At 47.6% G+C, this 13012-nt stretch overlaps 2 protein-coding genes across 12 annotated transcripts in view; both read right to left on the bottom strand.

Moving 5' to 3' along the window:
• LOC310670675 (uncharacterized protein) overlaps window positions 1-13012 on the bottom strand; it is a 63038-nt gene that overhangs the window by 33554 nt on the left and 16472 nt on the right. The gene's annotated exons all lie outside the window — the stretch shown is intronic.
• LOC310670444 (uncharacterized protein) lies at window positions 744-10080 on the bottom strand. Of its 11 annotated transcripts, XM_083425816.1 has the most exons (6): window positions 9935-10074; window positions 6744-6861; window positions 4947-5108; window positions 3534-3695; window positions 1407-3005; window positions 744-1035 (listed from the first exon to the last, which is right to left on the bottom strand). In XM_083425816.1, the coding sequence occupies exons 2-5, from the start codon at window positions 6784-6786 to the stop codon at window positions 1720-1722; spliced, it is 1653 nt and encodes a 550-aa protein (XP_083281942.1). In that variant the 5' UTR covers window positions 6787-6861; window positions 9935-10074; the 3' UTR covers window positions 744-1035; window positions 1407-1719. The 11 variants fall into 11 exon arrangements, with proteins under 11 accessions (XP_083281942.1, XP_083281950.1, XP_083281952.1 ...); XM_083425824.1 differs by lacking the exon at window positions 6744-6861 and having other exon boundaries at window positions 3534-3779; window positions 3965-5108; window positions 9997-10080; XM_083425826.1 differs by lacking the exon at window positions 6744-6861 and having other exon boundaries at window positions 3534-3823; window positions 3972-5108; window positions 9997-10080.

Raw genomic sequence — 13012 nt, 5'->3', positions numbered from 1 at the left:
GGATCAGGCCCCGAGTATAGGATCCTCTCCTCTGAGGTGCCCCATGCAGGATTCGGTGACCATTGAGAGCCGGGATATCATATTTATATAACACACCCTGCATTTATATGGTTTTTAACCCAAGTGCACACTGATGTGAAATAAGCATTGAATGATATGGAAATCTCTTTCCACACCTTCAACAGTCATACTTTGTATCCTCTCTGTGAATTTAATTTTCTTCAACCAGAAAAGCACCATTCATTCCCCGCTTTATGTTTCTCTCCCCTCCTGTCTGTTGGCTACACTGAGAACCCCTTATTTATGTTATTCCTCCTGCTCCACGGTTCTTTCCTCCAAATATCTCCTGAAAGACCTAGTAAGTTCCCAAGCAAAATTCAAACTTGTTGATACTGACCTTTTAAAGCCCTAAATGGCCATGGCCTGTAGACCTGAAGGAACATCTCCATTCCCATTATTCAACCCAGACACTGAGGTCCAGCACCAAGGGTGGTTCCCGCAATGTGAGAAGCTACAGGGAACCAGGCAGAGGGCCCTCCCAGTTGTAGCATCCATGCTGTAGAATGCCCAACCATCAGATGTCAAAAAGATGAGTAACCTTGATAACCTTTAGAAGACATCTGAAGGCAGCCCTATAGAAGGAAACCTTTTAATGGGAGATGCTTTTATATACAGTGAGGGGGGGGAGTATTTGATCCCCTGCTAAATTTGCCCGTTTGCACTCTGACGAAATGACCAGTCCATAATTTTAATGTTAGGTTTATTGTAGCTGTGAGAGGCAGAATAACAACAGGAAAACCCCTAGAAACCCAGAGGACAAAAGTCAGACATTGATGTGCACACTGTAAGGTGGACTTGAAACTGCTTGGGTCTCTATATTTTGCCTCATCTACACAATATCCCTTTCCTTGTCTAATGCAAGCCCACTCTTCGCCCTCCTACGTTCAGACTGAAAATCTAACACAAATCGCTGCCGCTCAACTGTGGACATTAGGAGGCAGTCTGGATTCAAAAGGCCTCAGAGCAAGAAAAAGCCTATGATTAAACAGAGGGAGGTAAAGGTAAAGGTACCCCTGCCCGTACGGGCCAGTCATGTCCGACTCTAGGGTTGTGCGCCCATCTCACTCAAGAGGCCGGGGGCCAGCGCTGTCCGAAGACACTTCCGAGTCACGTGGCCAGCGTGACGAAGCTGCTCTGGCGAGCCAGAGCCGCACACGGAAACGCCGTTTACCTTCCCGCTAGTAAGCGGTCCCTATTTATCTACTTGCACCCGGGAGTGCTTTCGAACTGCTAGGTTGGCAGGCGCTGGGACCGAACAATGGGAGCGCACCCCGCCGCGGGGATTCGAACTGCCGACCTTTCGATCGGCAAGCCCTAGGCGCTGAGGCTTTTACCCACAGCGCCACCCGCGTCCCTATGATTAAACAGAGGGAGGTAGGTAAGATTAAAATCAAACAAAGCTAAAGAAGCAAATTCTAACACTGAGCACAATCTTTGGTTTGCTTCCCGTAGGAGATCTTGATGTGATTGAGGATCTTTCCCCACTCCAACCCCTTCTAAGATGTTTTCCTATGAGTTCTTTGATGCCGGGTAGGGGAGCTACTGTGACAAAAGCTCTTCCCACACTGCAGACAGTTGTAAGATTCGTCCCCTGTATGAATTCTTTGATGTTTAGTAAGGTGGCTGCTGCAATAGAAGCTCTTTCCACATTCTAAACAGTTATAAGGTTTTTCCAGTGTGAGTTCTGTGATGTTTAGTAAGGGTTTCACTGTGACTAAAGCTCATTCCACACTCAAAGCATCTATAAGGTTTATCCCCTGTATGAGTTCTTTTATGTCTTGTGAGGTGGCCACTCTCACTAAAGCTCTTTCCGCACTCCCAGCATCTATAAGGTTTATCCCCTGTATGGGTTCTTTGATGGCTAGTGAGCTGCCGACACTGATAGAAGCTCTTTCCGCATTCCAAACACTTATAAGGTTTTTCCCCTGTGTGAGTTCTGTGATGTTTAGTAAGGGTGTCACTGTGACTGAATTTCTTTCCGCACTCGCAGCATTTATAAGGTTTATCCCCTGTATGAGTACTTTTATGTCTTGAGAGGTGGCTACTACGAATGAAGCTCTTGTCACATTCCAAACATTTATAAGGTTTTTCTCCTGTGTGACTTCTTTCATGCAAAGTAAGGGAGTCTTTGCGACTGAAGCTCTTTCCACACTCCAAGCACTCATAAGGTTTGTCCCCTGTATGAATTCTTTGATGCTTCGTGAGGGAGTCACTGTACCTGAAGCCCTGCCCACAGTCCAAACATTGGTATGGTTTTTCACCTGCATGTGTTCTTTGATGTTTAGTGAGAATGCTCCCCTGAGGGAAGCTCTTTCCATGCTTCAAGCATTCATAAGGTTTGTCCCCTGTGTGGGTTGTATGATGCCTATTAAGGGAGCCGCTGCTCCTGAAGCTCTTTCCGCACTCAAAGCACTGATGAGGTTTCTCACCTGTATGAGTTCTTTGATGCGAATCAAGGGAGCCACTATGACTAAAACTCTTTCCACACTCCCAGCATTTATGAGGTTTGTTCCCTGTATGAATTCCTTCATGAGAAGTAAGGTGACTACTCTGACGGAAGCTCTTTGCACACACTGAACATTTATAAGGTTTTTCTCCTGTATGTGTTCTTTGATGCAGATTAAGGTAGTCACGCCGAGTGAAGCTTTTTCCACATTCCCAGCATTTATATGGTTTTTCACCCGAGTGCACTCTTTGATGTGAAGTAAGCGTTGAACGATAAGGAAAACTCTTTCCACACACAGTACATTCATGCTTCTCTCTGCAAATCTGATTTTCATTAACCTGAGAAGCGGTGGATTCCCTCCCCACCTTCTGCATTTGGGTCCCCTCATTTCTGTAGGTTCCAACTTGAAGCCACAGTTTCTGTGGTATCTTCTGTTCCTCAGGTCTTTCAGGTGCCACTTCTGATGGTTCGTCTTCAGTCAGGATCCCCCAAATATCTCCTAATGGATTAAAAAGGAACACTGGTAAAATGCCGTGTCTGTAATGACTATGATTATGATGATTAATATTATTGCATCCCCGGTCAGAGCTGGGCTCAGGGTGGCTAACACCAGTAAAATTACAATAAAACATAATAGGCCCATTCAGTCCCTCATCTGGCAATTGCTGCAGCTACCAGCGAGTGTCAGAAGATTCAGGACCCAACATAACATTATGCTATGGAACTGACTGAAAAAGAATTTTCTTCACACCACCATTTATGGGCGTAGCCAAGGAGGGGTGCGGGGGCAGCTCCCCAGATCAAGTAAAACATTAGAAATATATAACTAACTGACCAATCACACCAGTTCGGCCCCCCATTAAAAAGTCCTGCCCACCCACCAAAAATCCATTGAAAAACATTCATTTTCTTTTCTACCTTTTATCTCTCACAGCCCAGAACTCTTGGCCTGCAGCCTTCCTGGTTTTCTTGCCAGGGGAGCTTCCTCACTCCCAACATCTCCCCCTCTTCATTCTCTGTAACTCACTAGATCCCTCTGGGGGTCCTGGGAGGGAACAGTCAAAGGTTTTGGGAGACAGCCTGACCAGGTCAACCGTCCATCTTCCCCCTTCCATCCTCGCTAGGTTTGCAGGATCAGCCTCCTTCATCCTTCCTGAGGAGCTCAGAAGGCAAAACAAGCTGTGGGTTCCTTGGGAGGGAGGGAGGGAGGGAGGAGTAAAAGGAGCCTCAGAGAAGCTGCAGGGATTCCTCTGCCCTAGATATTCTCCTGCCCCTGCAAAAGCCCAAATGGGGCATATATAAAAAAATTATATTCCCCTATCTGGTTGGCTTCTCATAGCCACCCTGTGTGGCTAACAGCATATATGAAAACACAACAAAACACCAAACATAAAAAACAGAATATCCTATACAGGCAACAAACAAACCAACAAAACAACAACAGCAGCAGTAATAAACGGTTTACAGTTATACCCAAATTAAAATAACCGCCAACCCCAACTAAACATTTAAGGTAAATGTAAAGGACCCCTGGACGGTTGAGTCCAGTCACAGGTGACTATGGGGTTGTGGCACTCATCTCACTTTCAGGCCGAGGGAGCTGGCGTTTGTCCACAGAGAGCTTTCTGGGTCATGTGGCCAGCATGACTAAATGGCTTCTGGCGCAATGGGACACCGTAATGGAAAACATTGCACACATAAATGTCATTTACCTTCCCGCCGCAGCGGTACCTATTTATCTACTTGCACTGGTGTGCTTTTGAACTGCTAGGTTGGCAGGAGCTGGGACAGAGCAACGGGACCTCATCCCGTCACAGGGATTCAAACCGCCAACCTTCTGATCGGCGAGCCAAAGAGGCTCAGTGGTTTAGACCACAGCGCCACCTGCATCCCTAAACATTTAACTAACACCAGCTCGACAAAAACAAAACAGGGGAACCGAAACTAGAATGGTTTAAAACATTATAAAACATTTTTGCCATTTGCCCCCAGCCCAAGAATCGTTCCAGCAATGTCCCAGTGGCCTCTTTAGGCTGTTCAAGGTGAGTCTGTGCTCCGCCCCCTTGGCCAGGGGGAAATGGGCCTTGCAGCAGAGCGTAGGTCTTCCTTCCAGCCCTCAGGGAATGGTAGGCATATTAGTGACCTGAAAGTAGATCCTAAGGAGGCTGGGAAAGCCTCATTATGCGTGGAGCTCCCTGTCACAGTTTCCATGGTAAAAGTGAGTTGTGTTCCTCCTGAATCCCACCAGAGAAGAAAGGAGGAATCCTGCCTGAAAATGAATCTTCTTCACATCACCATTAAAAACTTTTCCTTTTCTGTCTACCTTTTATCTCTGCCAACCTGGAGCTCTGGCCCTGCAGCCTCCCTCGTTTTCTTGCCATGGGAGCTTCCTCACCCCCAACATCTCCCCAGGTCCCCATCTCCATTCCCTGCAACTCACCAGATCTCCCTGAGGGTCCTGGGAGGGAGCATTCAAAGGTGGTGGGAGACAGCCTGACCAGGTCAACCATCCATCTTCCTCCTTCCATCTTCGCTATGTTTGCAGGATCAGACACTTTCATCCTTCCTGAGGAGCTCTGAAGGCAAAACAAGCAGCATTTTCCTGTGGTGGAAAAAGAAGCAAAGGGAGCCTCAGAGAAGCTGCAGGGATTCCTCTGCCCTAGATTTTCTCCTGCCCCTAGAGCTCAAATAGGGCATACCCCTCTGCAACGGTCCCCAACAGTTTTAAAATATGTTTTTCTGTTTCCAAATTAATCTGTCTGCTTCCTCTATCCTTTCTTAAGGCTGGCACAGTTCACACAGTAGTGACCTAAAAATAGATCCCATTAAACTCAGTGGAGCTTAAAGGTAAAGGTAAAGGTACCCCTGCCCGTATGGGCCAGTCTTGACAGACTCTAGGGTTGTGCGCTCATCTCACTCAAAGAGGCCAAGGGCCAGCGCTGTCCGAAGACACTTCCGGGTCACGTGGCCAGCGTGACATCGCTGCTCTGGCGAGCCAGAGCCGCACACGGAAACGCCGTTTACCTTCCCGCTAGTAAGCGGTCCCTATTTATCTACTTGCACCCGGGGGTGCTTTCGAACTGCTAGGTTGGCAGGCGCTGGGACCGAGCGACGGGAGCGCACCCCGCCACGGGGATTCGAACCGCCGACCTTTCGATCGGCAAGCCCTAGGCGCTGAGGCTTTTACCCACAGCGCCACCCGCGTCTCCCAGTGGAGCTTAATTATGAGTAAATCTTCAAAGGACTGCTGTGCATATTCTTCCTCTTCTGACACCCAGAAACACATTGGTCCTCTTCCCCTCCCTTCCTTCAGTCAAGACCTACTTGCCTCCCCCCCCCCTTTTCTGCTCACTTGGGGGAGGGTCCATCCATTTCTCCTCATTTCCCCCCCCCCAAACCCCCTGGAACTCAGCTGACCTATCCCAGCCTTAAAGGGTACTGGAGGTGGGAGCCCCAGGCTCAGGTCATTTCTAGGATCACAGATCTTTGAAATTATTTTGCAGAGCTCAGAAGTTTAAACAAGCTGCAGGTTCCTGGGAGGGAGACAGAAGTAAATGGAGCCTGAAGGGATTTTTCTTGCAACAGAGTTTCCTTGTTTCCACTCTCCATCCCTCTGCTTCTGATTTAAAAGAGAGGTAGAGCTCAACTGCATACTGATGAACACGCAGCCCAAACCCCCTGATGATCTCTCCCAGCGGCTTCATGTAGATGTTAAAAAGCATGAAGGAGAGGGAAGAAGAAGAAGAAGAAGAAGAAGAAGAAGAAGAAGAAGAAGAAGAAGAAGAAGATTTGATATCCCGCTTTATCACTACCCTAAGGAGTCTCAAAGCGGCTAACAATCTCCTTTTCCCTTCCTCCCTGACAACAAACACTCTGTGAGGTGAGTGGGGCTGAGATGAGAGACTTCAGAGAAGTGTGACTAGCCCAAGGTCACCCAGCAGCTGCATGTGGAGGAGCGGGGAATCGAACCCGGTTCACCAGATTACGAGTCCACCACTCTTAACCACTACACCACATTATACCACACTGACAGAACCCTGAGGCACCCCACAACCGAGAGCCCAGGGGTCTGAACACTAATCACCCACCACCACTTTCTGAACACGGCCCAGGAGGAAGGAGTGGAACCACTGTATACCAGTAGCTCCCAGCTCCTCTAGACTGTCCAGAAGGTTGTTGTGGTCAATGGTATCAAAGGCCACTGAGAGCTCCAGCAGAACCAGGAAACAGCTTTCACCTTTGTCCCTAGCCCGCTGGAGATGATTGACCAGAGCGACCATGGCAGTTTCAGTCCCATGATGAGGCCTGAATCCTGATTGGAAGGGATCCAAATGGTCCGCATCCTCCAGGCATACCTGGAGTTGTCCATCCAGATGGACAGGGTATAAATAAAATTATATTATTATTATTATTATTAAACCACCTGCTCAATCACCTTGCCCAAGAATGGAAGATTTGAGACTGGGCGATAGTTGGCCATATTGGCAGGGCCCAAATATATTTTTTTAAGAAGCGGTTTAATAACCACTTCTTTCAATGGGTCTGGGAAGGCTCCCTCACAGAAGAAACCATTCACCACCCTGCAGAGCCCATCACCCAGCCCTTCCCAGCTCGCTTTTATGAGCCAGGGTGGGCAAGGATCAACAGCTGGTTGCTTCACTTGTCCACATCCTCAGAGGTAACATTGGAATTGATCACATGCAGCTTGACTAGACAGGACTCTAGCACTTTCCCACCCCGGCCCTGTTCCCATGGTGGAGTCTACGTCTTTCTGAATCTGAGCCACTTTATTTGTAAATACTTTGCAGGAGATCTTGGGGGCCTTACCAGGCACCAATGGCAAAGGTTGTTCTGTTAGATTGTGAACCACCTGAAAGGGTCTCCTGCTACTGTTTACTGCAGATGGAACAGAGGCGGTGAAGAAAGTCCTCTTCGCCATCGCTATCACCACTTGGTAGGCTCAACGTTGAGCTCTAACCTGTGTCCAGTCCAATTCAGACTGCGTTTTCCACCACTGGTTCTCTAGCCATCTCAGAGAATGTTTCATGACCCGCAGCTCTGGGGAAACCATGGGGCTGTCCGGGCTCCATGCAATCGGAGGGGGCCCTTTGGAGCCAGACAGTCAATAGTCCTAGTTAACTCTGCATTCCAGCAGGCCACAGGGAATCAGCTGAAAGGCCATCAACATGGGATAAAACATCCCCTATCACTCTCTCTGGAAACCATTTGGATCCATTAAGTGGCGGGGAAGGACCATCAGAATCGGTCCCACCTCCCTGCAGAGGGGAAGGGTCGCGGAGAAGTCCAGTTGCACCAGGAAGTGATCCAACCATGGCACTTCTTTTGTTTCGCTTTTACTTAGTGTCAGATCACCCACATCCATAGAGGTGAACACCAGGTCTAAGGCATGTCCACGACTATGAGTTGGGCCAAACCTATTCAGGGACAGCCCCATGGAGGCCATGCTTTCCACGAAGTCCAGAGAAGAAGAAGAAGAGTTTGGATTTGATATCCCGCCTTTCACTCCCCTTCAGGAGTCTCAAAGCGGCTAACATTCTCCTTTTCCTTCCTCCCCCACAACAAACACTCTGTGAGGTGAGTGGGGCTGAGAGACTTCAAAGAAGTGTGACTGGCCCAAGGTCACCCAGCAGCTGCATGTGGAAGAGCGGAGACACAAACCCAGTTCCCCAGATTACGAGACTACCGCTCTTAACCACTACACCACATGGCCCCTTGTAAGGTTGTGTCGGCATGGATGTTAAAATCCCCTAGGACAACCAAACTAGGTATCTCCCAGAGAACATCCACCATTACCTGAAGCAGCTCGGGCAGGGAATACTTGGTGCAGCAGGGAGGTTGGTGCACCAAAAGAAATCCTGTACTGTCCCTATTGCCCAACTTCCAGAACATGCACTCAGAAAACTGTGTCTTCCCAGTAAGACGCCTGGTGTAAGCTAATGACGTCCTAAAAATCACTGCAACCCCCCTCTCCACCCATATAACCTGGGCTGCTGTGCGTAAGAGAAACCTGGTGGACAAGCAGTGGCAAGAACAGGCCCATCTGCTTCATCCAACCGTCTCTGTTACACATGCCAGGTCAAGTCCTCCATCCATGATCAAGTCGTGGGTGACAGTGGTGTTGTGAATCATTGACCTGGCATTGCACAGCAGCACCTTTAGGTCATGTTGGTCTCCCTTGCTGATTCCAGTATCCTCCCGGTCAAGGCCAGACCCGGAGGCAGGGATAGTCTTAAAACAACAACTAAACCTGCCTCCTCAGTAATGAGATGGGCTGGTCTTAGTGTATCTCCTCCTCACTGATAACAGGTGTGCCAGTGCATTCCCCCCCCCCAACGTGCCCTAGCCATTCTGTTGGCTGGGGCCGACTGCCAGGAAGCCCTGACTCTCTCCCCTTCAAAACAGAACACAAACTATACAATAAATCAATAAAACAGGAGAAAACAACTAAAAACAACTATTTACAATTATTCTGAAATTAAACTAGTCCCCAGCGCTAACTGTTTATCCCACACCTAAGAGAGCAAAAACAAAATAAAAAACCAAAAATGTAAATGCCACAGATTAAAAACTATTAAAAACCCCCAGAGTTTGTTCCAATGAGTCTGGGCTCATCAGGACTCATAGCAGGGCAATGGCCTCCCGCCTCCCAGGAGTCTCTTATGGTCCCTGCTCCCAAGGCCAGGTGGGAAAAGGCCCGAGGGCTCCCTTGGACAAAAAACAAAGACACCAACCAGGATTACCTGGAGCAAAACAGCAGCCTGTAGGCTTGGCCTTTATTGATCTTATGCAACAGAGTGCTCCCCTCACCTGCAGGAGAGAGGAGGGACCCAGAAAAATGGTGTGCAAGGCCTTATAAAGACTTTTGAAATTGCCATCCTGCAGATCAAGACCACCCCCAGAAACATCATACATACATCACAGAAGGGGTGTAACTTAAGACCACCCCTCAGATACATCACACCTACATCACAGAAAAGGCGGTCTAAAACAGAACATTTGAATGTTGTTTTTTCTCCTGTTTTCCTTTATCTCCTGTCTGGCAGGTTACTTGATTGGATTTCCTGGGTATCCTGGCCAGTCTTTTGTAATGATAAATACTTAGTTCCTGGGCCAGGTCACAGGCTCACACCCTATTCAAACACGAGACATACCCTTAAGACAGGATTTGTGGAGGAAAAGACAATGGGGAGGCTTTTCCATTTTGACCTTGCAGAGAAAAGATTTGGTCAGTTTAGGAATCGAAATGGTTCCAGGTTGGCCTTCCTGTGCTGATCTATGTATGTGTTTGGTTGGCACACTTATGAACATTGCCATATATTTAAAACCATAAAATTCCTATCACACAGGGAATGGCCTTCAGGACTCACAGCAGGACAATAGATAAAACACTATAGCCCCCCCCCTTACCTGGGAGTAAGGCCCACTGAACTCAGTGGTGCTTTCTTCTGAGTAGACCCTTAGCTACTTACCAGATGCAAGGCAGCAGCACCAGACGAATCCACTGGGCTAGGCGCTGGGGTGGATCCCCCCCCCTGTGCCTTGCAGAGCCACACACCCCCGCCCTGCTTCTGATTGGCCCAGGACAGGAAGCGGAAGCTCTTCCTCCTCTGGCTACGGACTCCCCTTCCCCTCTAGGAACCTCGGCCCTGTGGCTCCTGTTAACCCTTGCGGAGCCGAGTGGCAGGAACCTTTTGGCTGCTGGGGCGGAGAGCGAGGAGAGGCGCCCGGATTCTGTCTGGAAAGCCCTGCAGGATCAGGCCCCGAGGGCAGCAGGATCCTCTCCCCCAGCTGGTTCCCCATGCAGGACCCAGTGACCCCTGAGAGCCATAGTATCATTATTATTTTTTGTTATTGTGCAGTATATGCCTCCTTTTCCCCAAGTCTGGGAGTCAAGGTAGCTTTCAGATAAAGCAGGAAGACATATATAATCCTTAAAAAGGAATTCTACTCTAGAATTAGATACAGCTATTGAAGATATAGCTAATAAACATAAAAAGAAGCAACAAGGGGGTCATCTCTCTTGGACCTGGTCCTCACCTATAGGGAGGAACTGACCCACGAAGTATATTATTAATAATATATATATTTTATTATTATTATTATTATTATTATTATTATTATTAATAATATATTTTGTTAAATTTTCATACCACCCTATATGTGCAGATCTCAGGGCAGCTCACAATATAAAATCAGAATTTAAAAACAAAATACATAAACAAAAACATCCCAAAAACACCCCCGCAAACAAGTACTGGGATCTTTGTGAGGAAGTGACCATTTCCAAGTAGAATGGGATCCTGTCTTCCTGGGTTTCATGAGGCAAAGGCAAGGGAAAGCTGAGTGGAGTCGGTGACGCACTCTGGACTTCAAGAAGCTCCAAGACTTTGGCCACCTCATAAGAAGAGAAGACTCACTGGAAAAGACCCTGATGTTGGGAAAGATGGAGGGCACAAGGAGAAGGTGACGACAGAGGACGAGATGGTTGGACAGTGTTCTTGAAGCTACAAACATGAATCTGACCAAACTGCGGGAGGCAGTGGAAGACAGGAGTGCCTGGCGTGCTCTGGTCCATGGGGTCACGAAGAGTCGGACACGACTAAACGACTAAACAACAACAACAAATATCCAGAAAGCGACATCTAGAAACACGCCCCCCCCCCCGAAGGACACATGTTTAAAGCAGAGCCAGCTTGGCCAGAACCCACGGACATCATCATTACCATTTGTATTAATGTTATGTTTTTGGCCTGTCTTTTTCCAGGACAGGAAGTCAAGGCAGGTTACCGTTAAATTGGAAAAGTGATTGAACTTCAAGAGAGTAAAAATATATATGGATATAAAGGACTATTAAGTATTGATATTAAAAATAATAAAAGGACAGCAGTACCAGCCTTTTTCTCAAAAACAGCCAGTTTCCAGAAGCTTATTTGGCATAAGGTCTTCACCTGCCGGCAGCCCATCTGACTTCTCTAGGGCAGGAGTTGCAAAGCCTGGGACTAGCCTAATCCTCGTTCCAAGCCACTATGCTTCCTGGGGGAAGAGATTCTGTAGTTCATGTGCTGTAGGACGTATCTTATCTCCTCAGGTTCTGGAGTTAACAACTGGTGCTTTTCTAACCACTTTTTCTAACCCATGCATTATTTAAAATTATAACACATATAAAAGCATCATGAAACATCAAACATTATAAACTTCCCGACCCAGGGCTGCCTTAAAATGTCTTCTAAAAGTTGTGTAGCAATTTATCTCAATGACAACTGATGGGAGGGAGTTCCACAGCGTTTGGTTTGACCAACACCTACATGACCAGTGTAGGAACGATAAAATACAACTAAAATCAGCTTAGCCCCTTAAAATCTCCAGTTTCCTTAGGATAAATCCCTTAAAATTATTATAAAGATGCGTAAGTGCAAAATACGGAACGTTAAATGCAAGGAATGTTTTATGTGCCAAAGGAAATGAACTCTGTATTTGTAAATTTAACTCTCCTCCGGAAATCAATCTGCAGCATAGCAACCATAAGGAACGTTTCTGTGTTTTGCAGCTTCTGGAAAGACCGGAGAGATGAATGTCAGATCCTATGGGAAGGATGCAGAAGAACAAAGATGTGTAGGAAAAACTGGAAAATGAAAATGGGGAAGTAGGCACCCCACCTGGGAATAAGCAAGAATATTAAACAATAAAATTATATACACTTATACATATATATATATATATATATATATATATATATATATATATAATGTGTTTGTGCACACATGCTACAAAAACAGGATCTGATTCAAGTTGATTATTACCGTATTTTTCGCCCTATAGGACGCACCTTCCCCCCTCCAAAAATGAAGGGGAAATGTGTGTGCGTCCTACGGGGCGAATGCAGGCTTCGCACACCTCTCCGCAAGCAGCAGGAGCCCAGTGCTGGGCTCCTGCTGCTTGCGGAGAGTTGCCTGCATGCTGAAGCCTGCGTGCGCTGAACTCAGCGCATCCAGGCTTCGCGGACCTCTCCCCAAGCAGCGGGAGCCAGCGCTGGGCTCCCACGACTTGCAGAGAGCAGCCTGTTTGGGGGCTGGGGTCGGGGGAAGCTCGGGCTTCCCCCGCCCCAACCCCGCGCCTGGGGGGGAAATAATTCCCCCCCCCCCAAAAAAACTAGGTGTGCCTTATGGGACGGTGCGTCCTAGAGGGCGAAAAATACGGTATTATTATTTATTAACATTGTGTTTATGATCCAAAGCCCGCCCAAAGCTTCAAGCCCAAGGGGTTGACTGTCTCGGACACACAGCCCAAACAGGACAAGCAATGTGTAGCTGCACCAAGGGCCTTCTGATGGTTCCCTCAATGTGAGAAGCTACAGGGAACCAGGCAGAGGGCCTCCCATCAGATGTCAAAGAGATGAGTAACCTTGAAGACATCTGAAGGCAGCCCTATAGAAGGAAACCTTTTAATGGGAGATGTTTTTATATATGTTGGGAGCTGCCCAGAGTG

This window comes from Podarcis tiliguerta (genome assembly GCF_965153285.1).
Source record: "Podarcis tiliguerta genome assembly, chromosome: 2".
NCBI classification, from domain to species: Eukaryota; Metazoa; Chordata; class Lepidosauria; order Squamata; family Lacertidae; genus Podarcis; species Podarcis tiliguerta.
This window is presented reverse-complemented; position numbering and strand designations above follow the sequence as displayed.

Bases quoted from the DNA above. Each gene is read 5' to 3' on its own strand.
- LOC310670444 (XM_083425816.1), bottom strand. From the start codon at position 6,786: ATGGTCGCTCTGGTCAATCATCTCCAGCGGGCTAGGGACAAAG. The intron at 3,696-4,946 runs GTGAGTTGCAGG...CTCCCTCCCAAG, and splicing joins AGGACCCTCAGGGAGATCTG to GAACCCACAGCTTGTTTTGC. The intron at 3,006-3,533 runs GTGAGTTACAGA...TTAATCCATTAG, and splicing joins AGGACCCCCAGAGGGATCTA to GAGATATTTGGGGGATCCTG.